The 24,201-nt window shown below is 47.9% G+C and overlaps 1 protein-coding gene across 1 annotated transcript in view; it reads right to left on the bottom strand.

Moving 5' to 3' along the window:
* Positions 1-24,201, bottom strand: part of Runx1 (runt related transcription factor 1) — an 87,575-nt gene that overhangs the window by 62,101 nt on the left and 1,273 nt on the right. Inside the window, exon 2 of the mRNA XM_026783749.1 lies at positions 18,242-18,398. Within this exon, the coding sequence (XP_026639550.1) occupies positions 18,242-18,398 (157 nt within the window). The remainder of the gene's footprint in view (positions 1-18,241; positions 18,399-24,201) is intronic.

Here is a 24,201-nt window from a genome sequence, read left to right as displayed (position 1 = left end):
TTTGGTTGGGGGAGGGGGAGAAATATGGGAGGCGGGGGAGGGGAGGAGGCAGAAATCTTAAATAAATAAATAAATAAATAAATAAATAAATAAATAAATAAATTGTTCCTAAATAATCCTGGAGAGTCTGTCGGCAATCTGTCTACTAAAGCCTATGACAGAAAGAGCAACAGTGGCAGATAAGGCCAGTGATGGAGTCAATTTTGCGCCATGAGTGGCCCAAGGGACCAGACAGGAGTGGTTTCTAGGGATTCTATGGCTCATGAGGCTTTGTACCTGACTCCCCCATCTCCTCAGTCAGCCTCCTGCTCACAAAAGATGCTGCCATGCTCCAGGATTGTTGTCGTCAGATACCGGCAGATACCACCAGGGCATATCTATGTGGTTTCCTACTATAGCGTCTAGCCGACCTAGAGGATGGCCAACAGAAGCCAAAGCTGCACACACCCAGAATGGTGTGCTGATGTGGAGGCCTGAGGCAGCCACCCATCACTCTCGGTTGTCTTTGGCTGTAATAAACAGTCACATGGTCCTGCTGCTATAAGGTAAGCCTCTGGCAGAGCTCACAGTGGGCCGACCTTTCTCAGCCAGAACCCATGATGGGCTACCCTTTGTATCAGGGACATAGAGTTAGCTTCCAGAATCTTCTCCCTGGATTTACTCCCTCCTGCATCCCATGAGTTCAGCTCTGGAGGTTTCCCCAGCCACTACTACTTCCTCAGCCACCCAGATTCCCCTGCTTGGGTCTTCCCATCTTCAGAGGCCAGCCAGTTGCAGCTGACCTGCTTCTCAGGTGACCTTCCCTGAGGATGAGTTTGCTTGTGACTATTTCAGATAGCCCCACAAATCACTCTTTACCTAGATTAATTAAGATGTCTGCTTTGACAGCATTTGTGGTTGTCCAAGCCTAATCTGCCTGAGGGCAGGGACTATGTTCTCCAAAGACTAGCATCCTTCAGAGATGTCAAAGGAGAGCAGATGGAGGCTTAGGGCAGCAGAAGGTCGTGAAGTGGGGAGGGGAATACCAGTGACAGATGGTGGCGTGGCTTAGTTCTGAGCTGGCCTTGGGTGTGTGTGTTGGGGAGACTGAGGAGACAATGAAATATGGAGCCTCAAGCTGGAGAGCTAGAAGATCTGGATTCTTCCACGGTTTTGCCTCTCTTGGTCCCAGTTCAAGGATATTTGTGGCACGGCACACAGCTCTCTGACACTAACTATCTTCTGAGCTTGAGGCGGTGGGATGCCGGCACTGGAGCTGGTAGCTAGCTCTCTGACAGCTTGCTTCTCAGCTCAAGGCTGCAGGACACCTGGAGCATCTAAAGTTCTCTGATAGTGTCTTCTGTGGGTTCAGCCACGGTTGCCTGTAGTGTGTGTGGTAGCTCCCTGATGCTGTCATCTGAGCCTGTGACTGAGCCCTGACTTCAGCCCATAGTCACCTGTAGTGTGTGTTGTAGCTCCCTGAGGAAGTGTTACAGACCTGTGTCTATCCAGCATGGCATCACCATGAACAGACTCATGGTAGCCCATGCCCTCTGATGCTTAGAGCTTCTCTACTGCAAAAACCTCAAGAATGACTGAATTCCAACAAACTTGGGGCTGATGCAACACAGTAGGCTGGCTTCTTGCACACAGATTCAGTGCCATAGGACTGCTCCCCTAGGCTCCTCCCTTCTCCTCCTGACCCCCTGAGAATGTCAGCAGCATCAACCTTCTGCAGGACCTTGTCTGCTCAGTGTCCCAAGCGCTGACTCCATCTCTCTATGGTACCCTCCTACAGGATAGCTCTTGAATCTCCCCATCCTTAGAAGGCTACCACGCATGGGCTCAATACCACAAACACTTCTCCTCACTGCACCTGTGAATTTACTCTACATGAGAGCGTATTCTGAGAGTTTGGGTGGGCGCGGCTTTCCGGGCGTATTCTGCACACCAGGCTTGTCATCGCAAGGGTTTCGTTTTTGTTTTGTTTTGTTTTTCGAGACAGGGTTTCTCTGTGGCTTTGGAGCCTGCTGTCCTGGCACTAGCTCTGTAGACCAGGCTGGTCTCTAACTCACAGAGATCCACCTGCCTCTGCCTCCCGAGTGCTGGGATTAAAGGCGTGCACCACCACCGCCCGGCTATCGCAAGGGTTTCTAAACTGCGAAACAGCCCTACCCTCACCGCCCCCTAAACCACTCTCTCAACCATTTCCTAAAGAGCAACAAGGAGATTTGCATTCAAAATGCCGGCACCTGTAGGTGTTTGTAGAGCTAACCATGTTCCCAGTACGCTCCCATATGTGACTTCATTTGGCCATCATAACCGACTCGTGAACCGAGCAAGGCGGGTTTCACTATTCCTTAACAGGGTGCCAAGCTAAGACGGAGAAAGGTGAAGTTACATTCTCAGAATCACTCAGCGTGGGTTGGCGGGATGGCTCAGTGGGTAAAGGTATTTGTGGCCAACTTGGACAGCCTGGCTTTCATCTGGGACCCATATAACGGGAGGAGAGAGGCGACTCTCACAGGTTACCCTCTGACCTCCATAGACATGCAACAACACCACACACACACACACACACACAAATATAACATTGAATTAATCAACTAAATTAAACACAGAGACATGAATCCTAAGCCTTAGTCACCACCCTCTGAGTTCTTCTCACTGGTGTCAGAAGGGTCCACCTGTGCCAAATGCAAACTCAGGAGCCTTCTTTCATCCCCCCCCCACCTGCCATCCCCCAAAGTGAAATTTTCTTCTGTGACCCTAATGCACAAAACAGTTCTAGGAAGCTGCCTATGAACCCAGGTCAGGGCTCAGTGGCAGTCTCCTGGAGTGGACTGGGACTTTGAGAAGGTGAAAGCTTGTGAGAAATTCCTAGTTAACAAGAGACTGACTTAGGAAAGGAATTCAGGTGCAGCAGAGGCCGGCGAGGTCCCTGCTCATCATTTCATGTAGAGATGAGGAATTTCCACTTAGCCACGACTGCAGCAGGGAGAGTTCACATCAGTAATGGGATTTACCTGGGAGGAGATAAACTAGTGGCTGGCCTCACAATGGGCTCTCTGGTTACAGCCAATGTGTGTGCATGTGTGCGCATGCACACACCTGTGTACATGAGGTCACAGGTCAATCGTGGGTGCCGTTCCTCAAGTCCTTCCCATCTTGTTATTTAGACGGGGTCTCTCATTGGCCTGGAACTTGTGGATTCACCTAGGCTGACTTATTGGTGAGCCCTAGGAATGTGTGTGTCTCCACATCCTTCTGGGGATGAGACTCGGGGCATCATGCCTGTGAAGCAGGCACCTCACCAATGGAGACATCTGCTTCTTATCTATAGACCTTGGAGACTTTTCCCTCACAGGTGAGTGTGATGTTTTTCCCCCAGGTGAAAACCTGATCTTCATTCCTTTGGACTTTTCCAGCTGAGCTTGGCACCATTACCGACGATGGCCTCCAGGGAGCTAGAGGCACATCTGAGGATGCGCCCGGATTGCAGGAACCATGCGCACATCTGAGGATGCGCCGGATTGCAGGAACCATGCGCTCTGCTCTCCACCCACCCAGGCCCATGGCTGCTCAGACAAGGCCCTGCTTGGCCAGCACCTGCAGACGTGGGAGCTGCAGCCTCGAGCGCACATGTGTTATTAGCCAAATTCCTTTATTAAAATGACCTATGGGCTTGGTATTTTAAGTGCGTGGGCGTGGAGAGTGAAAGACTTTCAAGTGTTTTTCTCAGCAAGCTGCAGCCAGAAGAGGAAAGACTTGGAGGGGACCGGAGCAGTGCCGGTCAGCTATCCTGATCTCTTCAGGACCTACGGCAAGGGGGAGGCACTGGGCTCAGGTTCCTGTCTGCTGCCGTCCCAGAAGCCCTCACTGGCTGGGACATAGATAACCTTGGGGTTGACCTTAGGCACTGCTTGGAGGCAGAGGCTTTTGGCACTGGAGGGGCAAGCTGTAAGTCACGGATGCCCTGACCATGAGTCACCCAGCCAGTGGGAGGTGCTCGGGAGAGAAGGAGGCGCTACACTCCTCCCTCTGCTCCTGGTACTGGATGCAACAGCAGCATCAGCTCCAGGGGACTGATGTGATCAGGGAGGACAGCTATGTGATCACGAGGGACAAGAGGGGTGAGTGAGAGAGAGGATGGAAGACCAAGAAAGAAGGGCCGAGAGAAGGGGCTGCAGTGGACTCACCCTACAGGCATCACCAGACAAAGCTTGCTGTAGCACTCCAGGAAACGCACAAGGAGAGGGCTAAGCGTGTATGCTCAGCCAGCTAGCGGCTTAGCGGACCTGTGTTCGAATCATAGTTTTTGCGAGTATGGGTGAGTTTCTTCACCTCTCAGGACCCAAGCAGCTTCGTTATTCATTAACCAACAAAGCAACGCATATACAGAAGGACTTCCCACACCACTTCTGCAAAACAGAAGGCAGTGGCAGCCCTTCCTTGTCGGAGTCTCTTCCTGTGGGTTAAAGGAAGAAGGGCTAGGCGGGCCGGGTGCCCATCAAAGTCTTGGCAAAAATGTCAAAGATGTGACAGCCCTTCCACAAAGAGAGCCCCAGAGATCCTGTGAGGAGGGCTTGGGAGAAGACAGTCATGGACACCTGACGGTGGGTAGGACTTCTGGAAAAGGGAGAATGTTCAACAGGTGACAGACTTGTTACTTGGACTGACTTCAACTTGAAGTTCACGGCTGCATTACGGGAGCTGGCATGATTGTATGAGTGGCTGATCCACTATATAAACAAGCCAAGATAGCAACATGTGGTGTCTCCCTCGACGCCAGACTGTCCATCCACGGGGCAGAACAAAATGCGAACTGCTTTATTTAGTCGGAAAGAAGGTCACGGGGTGAGCCTTCCTGGACACTCGCTGCTGTGGTGTGACCTGCTTTCCAAGGCCAGGAAGTTCCAGGGCCTCAGGGAAGGGTTCAGTGGTGACCAGTGACAGTTCTGAGGTCTAATAAAGCCTTGGCTGGGTTCTGTCTCTCTGTCAGGCCTGAGACACACTGTGCTTCTCCTCATTTCTAGCGGATGACTAAACCACAGGATCAAGATACTATAATGCTGTGTACGGCCTTCCTCAGGAGGGCTGAGGCGGGAAGGAGAAGAGTAAGCAAGGCTGTAGGTGGCGGTTCTACACACCATACACTGTGGTCAGACCGTCATCCCTACCCCCAGGCCAGCTGCAGTCAGGGATGGCCTTCTGTCTCTTGCTGGGAGCACGCTGCCCTTTCCTGGGCTGTGGGCGGGCTGCTCTACCCACCGTTCCTCAGTGGTTCTGTAACTCTCGTTCTCCTTGGTGGAGGTCGGATGCGTGAGTCATCTCCTTGTGGGGACTGTTTCTGGGGAAGTGAAACTCGCCTTTTGTCACGAAAGAGAAGATTACACATGCAAAGGATCTTCTGCCTGGGGATGCAGGGTAGCCATTTTCCTTAAGCATCATCCCCAACACCCCAATCCACTCGGGTCTCTTGCAAGGGAGCAGGCCTTCTCTACCTGACGCTCCCCAGAAGATGTGAAAGAAAACATTCTGAAAATGCTGCCTTCGAAAAACCAAGGCAGCCAGGGAGGTCTGCTCTTCACGAATTCAGGAAATCCCCAAAGATTCTCAAGGGCTGCAGCAAGAGTTCCCCTTGGACTACAGACTATGCCATCTCTAATTCTGGCCACAGACAACAGCATTAAAATGGATGCACCCAGGCCGGTGCCAACATTCAGTGAATAAAGACCTGTTCCTAAGCCCAGTCGCCTGAGTTTATCCCTGACTCCACATGTTGTCCTCTGACCTCATACATGTGTACACAGACGCACATGCCAACACACGTGCGCGCGCGCGCACACACACACACACACACACACACACACACACACACACACACGATACTTATTTTTAAGGAAGCGAAAGTTCCCATGGACTCCAGAGATGACTTCCATGTTAGCAGCGTCATTCCCAGTGTGCTCCAAACATTTTCCCTCTTGGTTTCCCACCAGAGCCTCCTGAGAGTCAGCGCTCATGCCTGTCTCCCGTCCTCTGTCTCTATCCACCGTGATCTGTTGACCACGGAGCTGCAGAATCCATTTATTTAGGGACTTACGAGCAAGGCACAAATCACGCGACCTGCCCAGAGCCTCCTGGCTCCTCTAAGCTGAACTGGAAGGTGTTTGTGTGTACATCTTATCTTGTGCAGAGAGCCCCTGTGTCCAGCTGGCCGGATCCGGCCCCATCTGGGTCCATACAGGCAGAATGCAGGCCAGCGTTCTCCCACTCTTGGCATGAGTTCAAGCCTCCAGAACCCAACTGAACACTTGAAATACAGAACTCAGTTTTCCGTAGAAATAACCTTTGCCTGGTTACATGGAGCGACCAGAAACTTGAGAAAAGGCCATCTACTCGGAGAACAGGAACGCCACATGTTACGTTACTCTGAAGTTCTCTGGAAGTGAGTCAGTGATTCGGGGGCTGTGCTTGAACCAGATTTTTGGCTTCTGTTCCGAAGTGTTTTTGTTAAAAAAAAAAAAAAAAGGGGGCTGATGGGAAGGGGAGATGGCTCAGTAGGTAAAATACTTGTCACACCAGCATAAAGACCTGAGTTCGGATCTCCAGCATGTGTGTAAAAAGCCAGTGGGCAACAGATACCTATAACCTTGTTCCTGGGGATTGATAGAAGTCGGTTTGGGGGTGGGGCTTGCCAGTTGAAATGACTGGCGAGCTTCGGGTTCGGTAAGAGATCTTAACCCAAAAACAAAAGTGGTGGATAAATTTGGGTACCAGTCTCTGGCTTCCAGATACACCTGCACACACCTGTATGCACACGCAGGCACACATGCACGCGCGCACGCGCACACACGTTTGAAAAGGTGGACCAATGAGCTCTGCTGACTTCTAGTGTGGCAGCTGTCTCTGCTTGGGAAGCATGGCGGTACTTTGGGTGGCCTTAGGAAAGAAACGAACGGACAAGGCCTCCCTTCCCTGTGAGCACAATGGCTCCTGCCTCTGTGTCTGAGGGTCCAGCCTGCCGCAGTTTAAACATGCAGGGCAATGCACCTGGTGTGAGGTGAATATTGTTAAGGAAGGAGTTCAAGTGGATCACACACAAATGCTGCGTCTGTGTTTTTAATAAGGATGGGGATGAACGTCTACAGATTTTGCTGTCTTACAGGAAGGGCCTTAAAATTGGGTCTGTACCTCCTGGCACTTGACACCTACCACCCCAAAGCATCAAGACAGTCCCTGGGGACTCTGTTTTCTTTCCCAAAGTTGCACATTTCCTTCTGTCTTTTTTATTCATTTGGGATCCTAGCCACACGTTCTTCAGAAAACTAGCCTGTTTTCAGCCCAGACGCGTACAAGATTCTTCTTAGGCTAAGGCCACAGGCTACAGTCCAGCCAGGGACCACACAGGAAGAAGCCCAAAGTGGCTTCCCAAGGCTACCTGACTTATCACCCTGCATATACCTGTGGCCTAGAGCCGCACACACAGCCCCGCACAGCCTGCACCGTGTGGAAGTAGCAGGGAGGCTGGGAGCTGGGGGCTGACATTCAGAGGAGAGGTGGCATTGGGGTCCCAAGTACCTGCTCACCAGCTTTTTGAGGAAGGGAAGGTGGGCTGGATACCTGAGGCCAACCTGATGTGGGAGCTAACGTCCCCTAGGAGTGACACATACTAAGTGGGGGTGCTCGCAAGCTCTCCCTGCACAGATCTGAGGGTGCCTGAGAGGAGAAACCATCAGGTTGGTCTCTCGGTACCCCGGCACCCTCTAAGCACCCCCTGCTCTTCACACTGTACCCTAAGTCTGTCTGCCATGCACGTCTGGTGATGCAGTTCTCTGCTTGGCATTTTGCATGTCACTGCAGCAGATCCAGCGCCCTGGGCAAATATCAAGACCCCCGTAACATCCTCACCTCACCCTTCTCAAAATCCTCCAGAGCGGGCCACCCTAGTATCTCTTGGTTCTTCAACAGGCAATGTGTGACTGGCCCCTGACCAAAACACACTGTCACCTCCTCAACAGGCAATGTGCCCCCCCCCCGCCAACAGGCACACTGTGCTGCCTCCCACAGGTATCCACAGAGACAGTGAGCTCCCTAGGGAAAGCCATCTGCCCTTCACTAGACTGCACGCAACTTGGTTCCTGTCCTTTGTCACAGAGATGTCCACTCAGAACAGGGAGGGCTGGCTTCACTGTCACTCCTCAGGAACCCCTCAGTGGATAACTGCTCTTTAGCAGACCCGTGAATCTGCTGTGCTAGCCTCGTGCCTGATAAGATACCCAGTTCATATGTGACGAGTACATGAATAGAGGCTGAGGCAGGAGGATCGCTGAATTCCTGGTCAGGGTAAGCCTGGGCTAACAGTGCTATTGTGTGCCAGACAGAGAGAGAGAGAGAGAGAGAGAGAGAGAGAGAGAGAGAGAGAGAGAGAGAGAAATGAATGGCTGAATGAATGAAATGCTCTTCTTGAATGACTTCAGGGCACAAGGTAAGCAAAGAGAAAAGGACAGGATATGTCCAGCTCACAGGTCCCCAAAAAAGATTAGTTATTTTATTACAGTTACGCATGCATTTATTAGTGGATATTTATGGAGATCTATTGTATCCCACAACTTTCATTTTAACAGGTCCTCAGCAGAACAAAGGGACAGAAGGAGGGGGCAGTAGGAGAGGGTTTACCACCCTTCCTAACTTCCGGACTCAGCAGGTTGCTCCTGCCATCTCTTCTTTCCTCTTCCCACAATCCTACCCCAGGAGCAAGAGCCACCACACCTTGTCTTCTGAGTCACCTCAAAGGCCACCACCTCACTTTTGTCATCTCAGCCCAGATGCAAGGCATTGCCATGCCTGTTACGCAGGAAGAAAAACCGAGGCCTGCACGTCTCAAAGTTGTGGCCACTCCCCAGACTCCCTCACTGTCTTCCCCAGATCCACAGAATCATTCTGCATAGATACGTCCTTCTGTGGAAGTGCGATAAATTAGAGGAAGCGTAAGTGAGACTGGGTGGCTTTAGTGTAATCCAGAGCCCAGGAATTTGGCCAGAATGCAAGACAATCGTGGAGTCAGAGGCGGCTGCAAGCAACAGACTGGGTTCCCTGTGGCCACCAGAGAAAACCCATGTGTGACTATTAACTTGCAATTTATTAAAACGATGAGATAAGAATGACTTCTGGGGAGCAGCAGGATGGATGGCCTGGAGCACCATCCAAAGCACACACAGGTCAAGCAGATGTAGAATGCCCCAAAGCTTGGGTGGAGCCTGCAGTTCCCACCCAGGAAGAATGCCATGCTGCTGGGTGCCAGCCTGCGGAGCTCTGCTACGGGACAAAGGGATTATTCTGCTTCATTGTCAAAATGCAGTATTTATTGTTAAAATACTCTTGGGAATTAAAAGGGGCCTGTATGAATCATAAATATTTGCATGCTATTAATGTTTGGACAAAAGAGTTGGACAGGCTAAGTTGGGAGAACGTCTTTTCCCATGAAAAGCCGTGGTTCGAATTACAGTCCAGATTTAATTTCAGCTCTTCCATTGCTAATCTGAAATCTCAGTGCCTGCTGGGCATAACCCTTTCAGGCCCTCAGAGCTCCAGGAGGATGGGGAGAATGGGTGGATCTGGTGGATCCTTCGTGATGCCAGCCTCTGAGCACTCTGCCTGTGGTCGCCACTGTCTCTCCTAGGGGTCCTGTCTCTGGAGAGACTGACCCAGGTGTGAGATTTTACCAAGGTTTTTAACCTGTATTTTATCTCAAGAAATCAACCCTCTCTGTGCCTCCTCCTCTTCAGGGACAAAAGGGGAATAGAGCCCCAACAGACACACACCTCTAAGTAAGTTGTTTGCAACTTCCCCGCCCTCAGGGGAGGTTTGACTGTCTGTCACTACTGAGAAGGTGGGGGTGAGTAGGGCGGTCACTGGTCACTGGTATGCTGTCAAACATCCAACAATGCATAGCACAGCCACTCCAGGGTGGCTCTAAGTGTCAGTAGGGGACAGATGATCTGCTCTCAGTGAGAAGCTGGTAGAATCCACTGCCTGGAGGGAAGACAGCACTGGAAGAGGGACTCACTGGCAGGGATCTAGGGAGTGGGTGGCTACTGGTTAGCCAGCGATTGGCCCACTGAAGATACCACTGGGCAAAGCTGGATGTTTGGTTTGGGGAAAGTCACTGAAGCTCACTCAGGGCTTCTGGATACATTCTGATTGATTGATTGATTTTTCTCCCCAACTCCACCCCAAGACCAGGCTGGGCTGGAACTCAATATATAACCAAGGATGATCTTGAACTTCTGGTCCTCCTGCCTCCACTCTTTTATTCAGTGTAGATAGCACAGATTTAGTTTCATAGATTTTCAAGGAAGGTAAAGAGTGTGAGGGAGGAGGGCAAGAAAGATCCTTGACAAGTGTGGAGAGTGGCGGGCCAGGTCGGGGTCACCCCAGTGCTGCCATGACTTAAGTTTTAGAGTTGGTTTCTGTTGGGGAGGGGATTCTGCACATAGGAGGGTGTTTAGCAGATCTCTGGCCTCAACCCTTGGGTGCTATGATCCCTAGTTCAGTCTGTGACAATCAATCATATCACTGACCTCATCAAATGCCCCCAGGGGTGGCAGCTCATCCCAGCTGTGAAGCACTAAGAGGGTCATCAGCATTGATCACCTACTAGGAAAGGGTGAAGGGACCTGCCCCTGGGGCAGCAGCTCAAAGCTAAGGTTGCCATTTAAGAAGACAAACAGCCTAGGAATGATCCTGGTTCAGATAGCTCCTCATTAATAAGAGGCAAGTGGACAGGAAAGTGAGAGTTGAATACGGTCCATACACTGTTGAGCACAGTCCACACCACAATGCCGAACACACACCATACAATGCCGAACACATTCCGTACAATGCCGAACACGCCCCATACAATGCCAAACACGCCCCATACAATGCCAAACACAGTCGTATGGACTGGCATTGTATAAATGCCAAACACACTCCACACAATGCCAAACACACGCCATATAGTGCTGAACACACTTCATGCAAAGATTTCAAATAGAAAGAAAGATGTGTGTGAAGCTCCTGACCAGAACTCTGAGCGAATACCATGGGCTCAGGACTATGAGGTCCACCATGAGGGGGGCCTTTCTCCCTCCAAACAGCCCCTCCCTGCTTGCCTTGTTCGTGAAGATCCGATGAGGATGCAGAATACTGTATGGCTCCTTCCTTTGCATGAGGTGACATGATTAGAGACACACACTTCCCTAGGGGACACTGGCCAGCCCTCTCATTCACTGGACCTGGACCTCCTGGATCAGGTGTTGGGGAGGCAGGGCTACTGGGCCATGTGCTCCCGAGGAAGGTCTTACAACTCTAAAAGCAGGGAGCACTTCATGTCAGAAAAATAAGCTCAAATTCGCTCACAACGTGTATGAGAAAAGCAGAGTTTAAGTGGCTTCTGAGAGACTACTTCCTCCCTTGTTAGGAGGTCAAGGCAAACCCAGTGGGAGTCCGGAATTACAACGTGAACCTCTCATAGGAGGCTGCTGGGATTTCTTTACACTCCATGCACCCATGCAGGTTCATGTCACAGCAAATGGAGTTCCTAAATGGGACGGGCTGCCCAGTATAGGCTAATAAAGTCTGGGCAGTGAGCTGCAATCCCAAAGAGTCGGTGCAATGCGAAACTAACCATTAACTCCATTCTCCATAGGCCCTGACTGGGAGATACACGGCAGAACCAGCCTGGGGAGGACAGGCATTGCCTGAAACTCACTGAGGCATGTTTATAAACACAGGCAGCATGTTTATAAATGTGAGCAGCCTATGGGCCTCCACTCCCTGCCAGGCAGCTGTACACTGGGACATCTTCACAGACAGCATGCTCATCCATTCTTGCTAATTTGCTTGGTTGGGGCTTCATATGAGAAGATACTATCAGCATAGACTCAAGCAATCTTCCAGAACATTCTGATCCAAGAAGTCTCCCAAAGAAAGCATAAACACACGAATATAGAGCCCTGGGTAAGGGCCAACAACCGAACCTGCAAAGTGCACACCACTGCACAGTTACAGTAGAGTAGGTCCCACGGCTGTGGATCCCACCAATCACAGATGAAAAACACTTGGGGGGAAACCCATTTGTACTAAACGTGTGGGCTCTATTTTTTCGTTATTACTCCCCAAACAATGCCACAGCAACTACTTATGTGTAAGTGATACTCTGTTAGCTACCGTAAGTAACCTAGGCATGCTGTAAATTACATTAGAGAGGGTGCAGGGTCATTTCCAAAGGCTGCACCAGTCTGTATGAATGGCTTGAGCAACTGCAGATGTCTGGACTTAAGGGAGGGGTTCTGGACCAACCTGCCATAGACACCAGGGGTGACTGCACACAGTCATTCTTAAACACCCCTTACTGTCTTCAATTTGTTTGTATAGTCACCAGCAGGGAGGGACGGTTCGGCAGACATTACACCATCTCTGCTTCAAAAAGCAATTTTTCTTAAAAAAAAATCCTGAAAGACAGAATATATTCTTCCATAACCAGCCTCCTCCACTCTCCCTGTATCTCAGCAACTAGCACACGCACACACATATACCACACACACACTCACACACCACATACACTAACACACACCACACACATACTACAACACACTCACACATACTGCACACACACCCCACACACATACCACACACCAATACACTCACACACAGCACACACATCCCACACACCCCACACACATACCACACACATCCCACACACCCCACACGCATACCACACACACACACCACATACACTCACACACAGTACACACATACCACACACACACACCACATACACTAACACACACCACACACATCCCACACACACCACGCACTCACACACACACACACACACACACCACACACACACACACTCACACACACACACACACACGGAAGAAAGAAAGCTGATTTATTAGAACAAGCCATGCTGGGTAGCTAGCTGGATCCCTGTTTATGTCTATGACGCTGTCATAACAGGAAGCTCTGAAGCCACTGGGCCATTATTTCTCTCCGAGGCACTTTCGATGGGCAGTCTTCAGTCCTGGCTCACTAAGAAGCCCTGCTGCCCAGGAAGGGTGGAGGACGGCTCCATAGAAGGGCAGTATCTGCCCCACAACTGAAAAATTCTATTCATGCAAATGACCTCAACCATGAAAAGCTGCGTGACACACCATCCTGGATGCCTGGCACTTCGTTAAAAACCAGCAAGGAAAGTCTGACGGAGTAGAGCAGGTCGCTACTGTGTTCCCACAGGGATAGCGCGCATGGTGAGCTCCTTCTTCTTGCTAAGGCTCTGACCAACCCAGGCTTTCAAGCTCGCTTGAGGAAAGTGTTGCTAACTCTTTTACTGTCAAATATAAAATTCTGGTTGGACAGGCAGAGTCTGCCTCAGTTCCGGGCGGAACTTGTGACCTGCCGTGGAAAGGAAGTATTTGATGGGGCCAGCTGGGGCTTGTTCTCTGAGAGGCCCTGGGTTTGTTTAGTTTTATCTGTTTTTATTTTTATTTTGGTCTGCTTTATCCCATTTGTTCACAGCTAAATCTGAGGGAAACGGACCTTACTACAAACACTATTATAAATTCTAAATGGAAAGCCAGGAAGAAAAAGGGAAAAAAATGGACATTTGATTTGAACACAACTCATATATTCCCTTTTTCTTACTTTCTCTAGGAGACCCAACTGCCACTTTCTATTGCTTACCTAGAATGTTCTCCACAAAACGTCTCTGGGGCTGGCAGTTGGATTTTTCCTTCTTCTAGTAAATGAATTGGTGATCAAATAAAGAACGATGTGGATCTATGATAACATTGTGAGTCACTCAGACCCGCTCTCTGGTAAAAGCCACTACACAGATGCCCCTCCCTGTTTGGAGGATAAGTACGGTTTATCCTTCCCCAAATGCATCTCCACCACAGCCTTCCCCTGAGCTGAGAGACAACATCCCCATATTGTACCCAGAATCCTGCAGAAGGGGAACGAGACTGCCTTAAGAAACCAACATTACACAAATACGAAAGAGCCTAGAATGTGACAGGATAAATATTATGTCTGGGAAGACATCCACAGCAAGAGTCAAGGAAGGAATTTCACTTCAGCAAAGGACTATTTTCAAAACGGAGCAAGTTCCGAGCTGCCAGGAGGTCAGGGTAAATAGCAGATCCCACTGAGAAGTGAAACCCTTTCCTGACAGAGCACAGAACGCTGGGTTTCACGGTGAGTGCCACTACAGCCGGGGCGATAGTCACTGGGGAAGAGACCTTACTGTCAAAGACAGAGGGCCTGCAATTCTGCCTAAGTGATTACATTCACCCACATGCCTAGGGCTTCACCGAAGGCCTGGATTAACCTTTTAAATTCTGTACGTTCCTAACCCCTACCAACCAGGTCCTGAGTCTACTGCTGTCACCAACATAACAGAAGGGCACTTGTCTATTTATTTTCTGGGTATCTGTTGAGCATAAAGCTTGGTGCTAATCTTGTGTTCCACATTCCCAATGTGCACATTTCGGCATCTCCGCATCCCAGAAGATCTACAAACAAACTCCGGAAATTTCAGCGCGGCACACAGAAATCCGTGCACGCAGGGGCTTTTTTCATTCTTGGGAAAAGTCTTTCGGAGGATTTTCAGAATTATCTCTGACATCTCCCAAAGATTAAAAATCACATTTTTAGGACAAACGTTAATTGGCCATGGTTTCCCTCCTCACAACACAGTCGTTCATACATTTGGTAGTTTTGTGCTTTGGTTCCCAGTGAAATCATTGAAGCTATATTCCCTGATGGATCAATTCATTGGCAACTAATATAATACTCTAGGAGGGAAGAAGCATTTGCAGACATTACTGCTAAAGTTCCTTAACGGTCTTCCACCTCACACTGTGGGGAGCGTTCTCGCCATGGTGGCAGCTGTAGACAGGGACAAGCGTTCAGGTATTCAACCTCACAGAGGAGAGTTCCTGTTGACCCTGAACTTGGAGGTGACGGATAGTCTCAGGCTCTGTGATTGAAACAATAATTCTGACAACCACTTGAATGCCTTCCTAATCTCTGGACTTCAGTGGGTCTCCCAGGACTCCCCTTTCTCACGCCCACCCCCAACTGAGAGCAACTCTCTCTTTATGAAAGTCATTGCAAGTCAACAGGCAGATGGGAAACCAAAGAGAGAAACGTTCCTGGGGTGAGATACTAGATCTCAGCTACCTGGACAGCAAGGGGAAGCCGGGGGGAGTCAGCGGCCAGGGAAGAATCTAGAGCCGCCTTGGCCTTCAACAGTGCTCACAGGGGCCTGTGATCAACCTTGCCTTAGGAGCCAGACAGGCAGGTTCTCCCAGTCACCGGCTGAACCTGAGGTTAGGAGTTGTGGTGCTGGCCACCAGCCAGCACCAGACAGATCCATTTCTTGGAACAGAGGAAATCCCTTCCTTGGGTAGCTCTGTCAGTCTTGGTGAGGGTCACCAACCCCCAACATCTGGCATCTGGCGAAATAAAGGGGGCACCCTTACATAGATTCTCTGCCTTTCATTCCACACGGAGCACCCAGGCTCCTTGGAGAACCCGTCATTGACAACTCAAAACTGCCCTTAAGATGTGTGCACGGATGGAAAGCCAGACCTCTGGGTCAGTCTGTGAGTGCCAAGGGCATATTTTTCGACACATTTTAGAAAACAGAAAACGAAATAGACGAGTCTTAATATCCCTTAATAAAACATAATGAAACTTTAAAAGGCAAGGCTCAGCCAGGGGGATTAGGACTAATTGTTAGAATTAGGAGAGAGAGAGAGAGAGAGAGAGAGAGAGAGAGAGAGAGAGAGAGAGAGAGAGAGAGAGAGAGAGAGGGTATGAGGTGGGGGTTGTCTACCAGGCTTCGATGATGACACACAAAAAAAAGAAAATTAAATTAAATTTTGTGACTACAAAGTGAAATTACGAGGCAACACCATGTTCAGCCTCCCAAGAGCTCACTTGTCTTACATTATTGACATAAAAAAATGTAGACCATAAAACTCAAGACCAGTGTTATATACAGTAACGGTAACTGGGTCAAGTGGTCAATTAGTGTTCCTGAGTTTTAATGATTTACTATCAGACACGGCGAGGAGAGCCTGGTCAAATCAATTATAATCCTCTTTTTTTAAAATTTTGCATCTGATTAATTTTTTTTCATTCCAGGGTATGAGAAGACAGTCTGGCCTTGGGTGCTGCTGTTTTCTTTTGAGGGGTTTATGCAAACTCGAGTGCACACTGGCACGAATCAGGTAGCAGAATGTAAACAGCCCACACCTTGGGGAAACAGCCCGCCGTTCCTCAGGTAAACACCAGCGCCTATTAGTCACCCACTCAAAACAGAAATGACCAAAGAGAGATGGGGGCCAGCCCTCGGCACCACAAAAGGAAGCATGCTGCTTTCAAAACCCACTCTTTGCCATCATCAACCTATTCTGACGGGTGTCGGAGAGTCGCGGCGTGGCTCCCTAGTGGAAATGTCACTGGGACATAGCCAAGCAGGACAAAAAGACCCACCTAGGCGCCTATGAGTAGAACCACACTTTCTCTGGCAACCAAGCGATACCCAGCTAGCCATTTCTAAAAGGGGCGCCTCCTAAGCCAAGTGAAGATCACTGCTAGGCAGGTGGGGGCCTGGCTGTGGGGTCATTGCTTCTTTTTGGCTTCCCACCCTCTTCGTGATGTTTGCTAAGCACAGGCCCCGGAACCATACTGTGAGTTCCATTTGCTCAAAGACAGACTTTCGCTATTACAAGTGAACCCACTTAACGACACACGCACACAGTATCTCCGGCTTTCAGTAAGAGGACAGACGCCTCTCCGAATCACCCTATTATTAGCATAGTAGTGTGAACATTAATTTTCAATCACATTATAGGTTTTTTTTTTTCCCCAGCTGTGATTTCATTATGAAAATGGCCGGACATCTAGGCTAGCAGCACAACAGCCCAAATGTGCATACACTTACTCTCCCGTCTTCCACTAAGAACAGGTTCTCTAGGTTTTCTGGCCACCTTTGTAGACAGGAGTGGTGATTACTTCTTTGCCTGCACTTTTCTACATTCGCTAGTCTGGTTGTTTTGCTTTGTTTGTTTGGTACTGGGGACCGGACATAGGGCTTTCCACTGAGCCGCAGACATCACTGACCCCTTCCTACTTCTTTTCCAATGCAGGAACTATTACTGCTACTGAGACATGTATTTTGTTCTTTAATCTAGAAATACCTCTGATGGCCAGGCTTATTGAGCACTACATTACAAAGGTGCTCTTAGATTTTCACTACTTGTTGATGTTTGTAAAATATGATTTAGTCTTGGAAACAAAGAGAAAATGTAATACTTGAGAGGTAACTGGAAAGTAGAGACGTCTACAGTGAAACAAGTTCCCTCTTCCACTACAGTGCTTGATAGATGGTTAAGGGTGAAGGCCAATAAAACTGCCTGTCCACCTGAGCCAAGGTAACGGCTCCTTTAATAATCAGGTCTCTAACAAAATTAACACCTGAAAGTTAAGTGAGCCCCTTCTCTCCCACCAAAGTAATAGGCTGCAAAAAAGAATAAACACATCACGAAGGCCATGTTGTTCTCGGTTGTATTAATATGATTCCGTGTTTGTCCTAGAAATGAAAGCTTGCTTAAAACCATATCATCTAGTGTAAGGAATCCCCAAACCACCGATGTGACCAGTTGAAACCTTGTCGCTGGTGGTAGAAGCCACAAGCACCATATGCTGAAGGCTCACGATGCTCACATTGCCCGGCAGTGAACTCTCATTACACAGTCTTAGTTCTCATTATGGTGAGGTTCACTTTTTTCGTTTTAGAAAAATTGAAGTGTTTTCATAATTCATGCCGGGCACTAGTGGCGCACGCCTTTAATCCCAGCACTCAGGAGGCAGAGGCAGGTGGATCTCTGTGAGTTCAAGGCCAACCTGGTCTATAGAGCTAGTTTCAAGAGAGTCAAGGCTGCATAGAAAAAGGCTGTCTTGAAAAACCAAAAAAACAAAACAAAACAAAAAAGTAATTCATTCATGTATTGTGTATTCCAAGTCAGTCTTAAGGCAATTTAGTTATCAAACATGATAATATAAAATTAGATTCTTGCAGAAGTATTAAATTTCAAATAAATATATTAAAGTTTGATGCGGCATCAATACTAAGAAACTGCTACCAGTTAAGCCTGGGTTCGCTCCCAGGCACATATGCTTCCAGCTCATTCGTGATACGTACCTCTACCACTCCGACCAACAAACCGGAGGTCGTTGAATCTTGCCACTTGGTTCTTCATGGCTGCCGTAGCGTTTCTCAGCTCCGCCGAGTAGTTTTCATCGTTGCCTGCCATGACGGTGACCAGAGTGCCATCCGGAACGTCCCCCAGCGCTACCACCTAGACATCAGTCAAGGGACAAACGCAGACATCAGAGCTGCTGCAGGCACACGTCCATGTCATTGGCGTGACAATTACATGTCACCTATGTAATGTCGAAAATTAAACCTATGCTTCATGACACTTTCTGGTTTCCAGAAAAGTCGTAACTTGCGCAATAAAGGAGAGGCTATCTGTTAATTCCACAATGCATAGACGAAGATGAGGAAGACAGTGATGAATTGAAACGAGCAAAGCCATTGAGGTCACACAAAATAGCAGGGACAAGACAAAAGGGGACAGGGACTCTGAGAAGATGCTGCTTCTTGTCAATGTAGTCATCTCTTAAGACCTCACGTTTGTATGTTTGTAGTTTATAATCTAATCCTTCTTTAAAAAAGATTGATTTTATTTTGAATTAATTGTATGTGTGTGTGTGTGTATACATGTAGTGCCACTGGAGGGCAGAGGCGTCAGCACACCCTGGAGTGGAATCGTAGGCAGACGTGAGTCACCTGACAGAGGTGCTTGGGTGAGCCGATCCCCTGCAACAGTCTCCTGTTTTCTTACCTACTGAGCCGTCTCTCCAACCCCATCATTTACTTGCTTGGACCTTCACTGGTGTGTCTAATAGGACCTGGACTTAGCAATTTACACTTAGTTCTGTTAAACTTAAAGTTGACTTTTGCTACTGATTTTATTCTATTTTTCCCAAGACAGGGGCTCACGTAGCCCAGGGTGACCTCAAGCTCTTTGTCTAAGGGATGGCCTCGAACCCTGATCTTCCTGTCTCTGCCCTGTGAGTGCCTGGGTTACAGGATGTGCCCCCCCCCCCACGGGCAGCTTCCAGGGACTCCAGAAGAACTTAACCAGCCCGCTGCGGCTGATGTCTGGCATCTCTTTCTGCCTCTATTGGGTTCTCACTAACAGTGGACTAGGAGGCAATCCAGAATGTGCCATTTATTCACTATTGATCACAAAGGGGACGACTTCAGAACAAACCAGGTTCCAATTTAATCAGCCTCCTGAACTACATGTGAGACCAGGCTGCATTTCACAGCTGTGAGCCTCAAACATGTACTATCTGTATTCCGAGGGATCCAGTTACTGTCGCCGAGTAGGGAAGGGTTTATTATATTTTGAAGACAACTGGTAGTTAAACACAATTCATATACATAAAACCATAAAAGGCACCAATTTTAAATAAAAATACTCTGAAGTATTTGTCTTAAAAATACTTCACGAAATATCATCCATCGTGTGGCTGCTATTTGATTCTTTTTATTTTGTTTTAGAGCGAGGGTCTCACTAGATGACCTAGAACGGCCTTGAACTCACAGTCTTGTCTTTGGCTGTGAGGCCAGGGCTTACAGGTGTATACCCCAAGCCTGGCTTCCTTTGGCTTCAGCAGTGACTTTGAGTTTTGACTTGATTACAACTCACATTTGTGTGTTCCAATTTCAAAGTGGTCCATGGAATTCAAATCAAAATACCTCAAGTTCAGTTGCCCCCCAAATCATTTCTGATCTATGCTGTCAGTCCATAGTGAAAACGTTATTTATCCTGGTCATGGTCATCCTTAGGTAGGGTCCTCAAGCTGGCAGCAGCGAGCATTTCTCAATATGCTGTTACTTTCTTTTTCAGTATTTTCTGCATACTAGTTACTGCATAATTTAATAGAGGAATATTTCTGTCTGTATGTATGTAAATAAGGATACCACAGATTCGCTAATTTGGGATCAATGTCCAGTCCCTTTGCTAGCCATCCTCACTGTGTGCTTAGTCATGCCCTCTTAGCTGTCCGCGGTCCTGCGGATGACTATCCGGGTGATTTTTACTCATTATGGCTGCTCTATCTCCTGGGCTGTAACGAACATGCCAGGAAATGACCCAAGTTGCCTGGAGAACTGGACGGACAGAACCTAGGACATCACCGGACACTCTGCTCTGGGTATTGAGTAAGCATCTTGTTAGCTCTTTAATTTTATCTGTCTTAACCAGCTTGCTTTGTGAGACCAGGAGGGAACCGCTTGCCTCTGTTTTTAACCCTTCCATTCCAATTGTTGGACATGCTTTCTCCAAGCAGACTTTAAAACTCTAAGCTGTCTGTAATTAGATGTTTATAGCCCACCGCAAGTGTTTGATGACCTTTAATTAAGATTGGTAATATGACAACTCTTTTGTTTCACAGAAAATTATTGCAATAAATCTCCCTGATCAGTTAATTGATCGTTATTAGCCTTCCTTTCTGCTCCTACAAAAGTCCACTCCTATCAAGTCTGCTGCTTTGAGTCTCTTTATTTCTCCCATTTCTTTTTCTTTTCTTCTTTTCTATTTTCACTTCTCCCTGCACAATTAGCTCACAGTGTTGAAATGTCCTCCATGAAGACAGTTCCCTTCCTCGGCCTCATCTGACTGTGCAGATGTAGGCTTTTTTAGCTCAATTCTACACCCGCTGGCCATTAGGGTACTGGGTAGACAATTGGGCTTCCAAACGGAATGCCTTACTGTTGGGGCCCATATCTCTTCAGAAATTAAAATAAATAAATCCTGTTCCATAAGTGCCCAAAGGCATGCTGAGTCATGGCCCTCCTCCAGCTGTGTCTCAGTGTGCCTCAGTTTACCATCATTGCTCCAGTGCTATCACATTAGAGGGGGGTCAACCCAGGAGGCCCTCAGAGAGAGATGCAGACAGCATGAAAGGGCCATGGTGCCTGGCTAAGAAAAGGCTGCTGATGTTGGAATTCAAAAGTCTAAAAATCAGGAGTTTAAATTTCATCATTCCCATTTTTAAAGGAAGTGGGAAGGGGGCATCCAGGAACTCAGTTATTACTACTATGTCTTTTTGATTTATCTCCCAAGAGTTTTGGTGGGGAAGGGAAGGAGACAAATTAAATCCAGGAACATTTAACATTCTATTTCATCCAATGACAAGCAGACTTAGGCTAGGCTAACGTTTTTTTTCTTTTTAGATTTAAAACTAAGATGTCTTCCAATTTGATACAGATTTTGTCCATGAGAGGTGATATAAAAAGAATGAGAAAAAAAATCTAACTCCAAACAGAAATAAAAAGCAGCGTCTGTAATAAAAAGTTATAAACAATAGGTAAGGGAAGACAAACATTTACATTTAGCACAGACCAAACAGACAAGAAGGGACTTGCTGGCCAAAGATAGCTCATACTTTGTTGAACTTCTCTGTTCTCCAAGTATCAGGAAGTTGGGCAAAATATCAGCTCTCCTCTATGGTCTAAGGGCCTCCCAGCCCTGTTCTTGGCTAGCCTGTTCATGATCGGAAACTGGCATTTTCCAACAACTTCATAGGGTGAAATTACAGCTACAATTCATTTGCTGCAAATTCCTTAATCTTCCAGAGTTTCAGAGTGGGCTGCCGAGTAGAACATTCACCCGAGACGGCATTTAATGCGTAGCTAGAGACCATCATCTTCCTGCTAGAAAATTATTCGTTCCTTTATTTTCAAAAATTAAAAAAAATAACGTATTTCATCCTGCAGCAGCCAGGGTCTTGGAACTCCCTGTTGAAGGCATGTGTATCCCCTGTGTACCAGGGCCTAAACACACCGCTCTGATACAGTATTGCAAAAGCGGCTGCAAGTCACCTAAACAACTTTGTTGCTTCTGCTCCTGCCAATACAGCATAGCATGTAGCAGACTTTCTCGTCTGTAGGAGCAAAGAGGGAAGGAGGATAGGTGGGAAAACCAGTTAGGACAATTTAAATCTATTTTCAAGAGAATTCATGAATTTAAATCTCTTGATAATTCTTAAAGATTAAAGCGGAGGGCTTAACAAAATTCCAGAAGCTTCCGGAAGATGTTATTCTCTGGGGATGGACTCCATCACAGCTTCACATAATCTGGTTTTTATCATGGGGAATCAGATAATTCCTACAGGATTAACCGCTAAAGAGACTCCTGAGATGTAACTGAAATCCCAAACGTAGAGAAACATTTGGGTGAGAACTGTTTCAGGGCCTTTGGTGGGGGCTGGTACAGACAGGGGCCAGGGAGGCCGAGAAAATCTGCTAGGATGCTGCTCTGTTTTGAAGTCCAGCTTCCTCTTAAATCCAACCTGTACATCTCCTCTGCCTCTGAAACCCCTCTGTACCGGCTCAGTCCAGCAGGCGCTGAGCTCCAGAGGAGCCTTCTCTGTGGGACCGAGTGCTGACAGATATTAACCGAGTGGTCTGATTTTTCTGCTGCCCTGTCCTTCCCCCCACGCGCTCTCAAGAGACCCACTTGACTTCCACAAGAGCTGTGCTGTATCCACCTTGACCTTTGTCATGGCTACCGGCTGTCACTCAGGAACACAAACCGAGATTCTTTTAGAAGTGGGCTTTCCAAAATCATTTATAAAAAGGAGCCTCTATGGCTGTGATTATTTTTGCTAAAAGGAATTTTCCGCGGTTTCTAAAAGCAGTATGCATGGTCTTTCATTCTTTTGAAAGAAAATAAACATTTCCATGTGGTAGCAAGCTTAGGAATTTTCATTACTTCAACTCTGAAGACAATTTTTAAAAAATCAATCATTTAGTGTCTTGATAAACTGGGGTCCCTCATAGTAAAAGAAAAAAAAAGCACCTCGAGAAAAACTCTGAGTCCACCCCCAAGGAAGTCCCTTTAACTCTGCTGAGCGGGGGAAACCTACCTTAAATGGTCCCTTTGTTGACTAAAAAAGCTTGATTTCTCTCTGATGACAGTGACCTCAGGGCTGAGCCCGCTCAGGTTCCCTCTCACGGTGAGCAGAAGACACCACCACCTAACAACGTTTTTCTGAAAGAATTGGGATGGCTTTCCAAAGAACTGAAAGGCAGGAAAGCCAAGTGCCTGTCTGCCCTCTGACCCTCAGTCCTACCCCCACCCTTTAAAAAGTTGCTTTCAAAACCTGGTGAAAGCAGCAATTCTATAGACAGAGGAGATTGCGAAATCGGCTTCTGTGATTTTGAAAATGCCGATGGTGATTTTAGCATAAAAAAGAATTTGTACAGCACTTTTCAAAAAAGTTAGCATCATTCCTTGTAATTAAATCAAGGCCCAGCTGAGGCCTGGAACTACGAAAAGATTAAATTAATTTCCCTCCTAAAGGGGTCAGCTCTTCATCTACAGCCCCCCCGCCCCCACCCACCACCACACACAAACCCGGCAGCTCTCTCTACAGCTTGGCTATCCCTCCTTTATCAGCCTTTTAAAAGAACAGGGCCTGACACAGCGGGTGTGATTTTCAGCTTTACCCTTTAAAATCCACCACTGAAGAAGACCAAAGAAGAGAATTTAAATTCCTCAAGCGCCCTGCCTGAGAAGTAGGGTAGTTGTTTTAAAAACGCCCGGGGTTGTTTATACGTTGCTTCTGAAGGCCAAGGTTTAGAAGCAACTCAAAGCTAGGGCAAGATCAGAGTGAAAAGTGACCCGAACCAAAGTGAGCTGCCCTTCTGAAGTTGCCAGGTCTACACTGCCCCCTCCTCTAACAGAGAAGCCGCCGAACTGGACCATTCCAGGTATCGGGAAGACACCCCAGCACCTTTCTTGCCCTGGGCTTAATTTTCTGGAGGGTTCCAGAGAAAGCAACAGGATTTGCTACTTGAGGCTTCTGGCAGGAGCAGGCTACAGGCTCAAAAAACTCCTTGGACCTTTGGCAAACAACTACGCCTGCAGTGGACTTTGGACATTCTGATTCCTATAGGGCAGTTTTAAAAAAAAAAGGCGCGCTGGGGAGGGGGTTCCCCTGGCGCTTTCCCTTGTTGCTTTATTTTTACTGACCGGAAGGTATTGAAGTCTCATGCTTTATTTTTACTGACCGGAAGGTATT

Source organism: Microtus ochrogaster, chromosome 2 (genome assembly GCF_000317375.1).
Source record: "Microtus ochrogaster isolate Prairie Vole_2 chromosome 2, MicOch1.0, whole genome shotgun sequence".
Lineage (NCBI taxonomy): Eukaryota > Metazoa > Chordata > Mammalia > Rodentia > Cricetidae > Microtus > Microtus ochrogaster.
The sequence above is the reverse complement of the archived record's forward strand: the minus strand, read 5'-3'. Positions and strand labels throughout refer to the sequence as shown.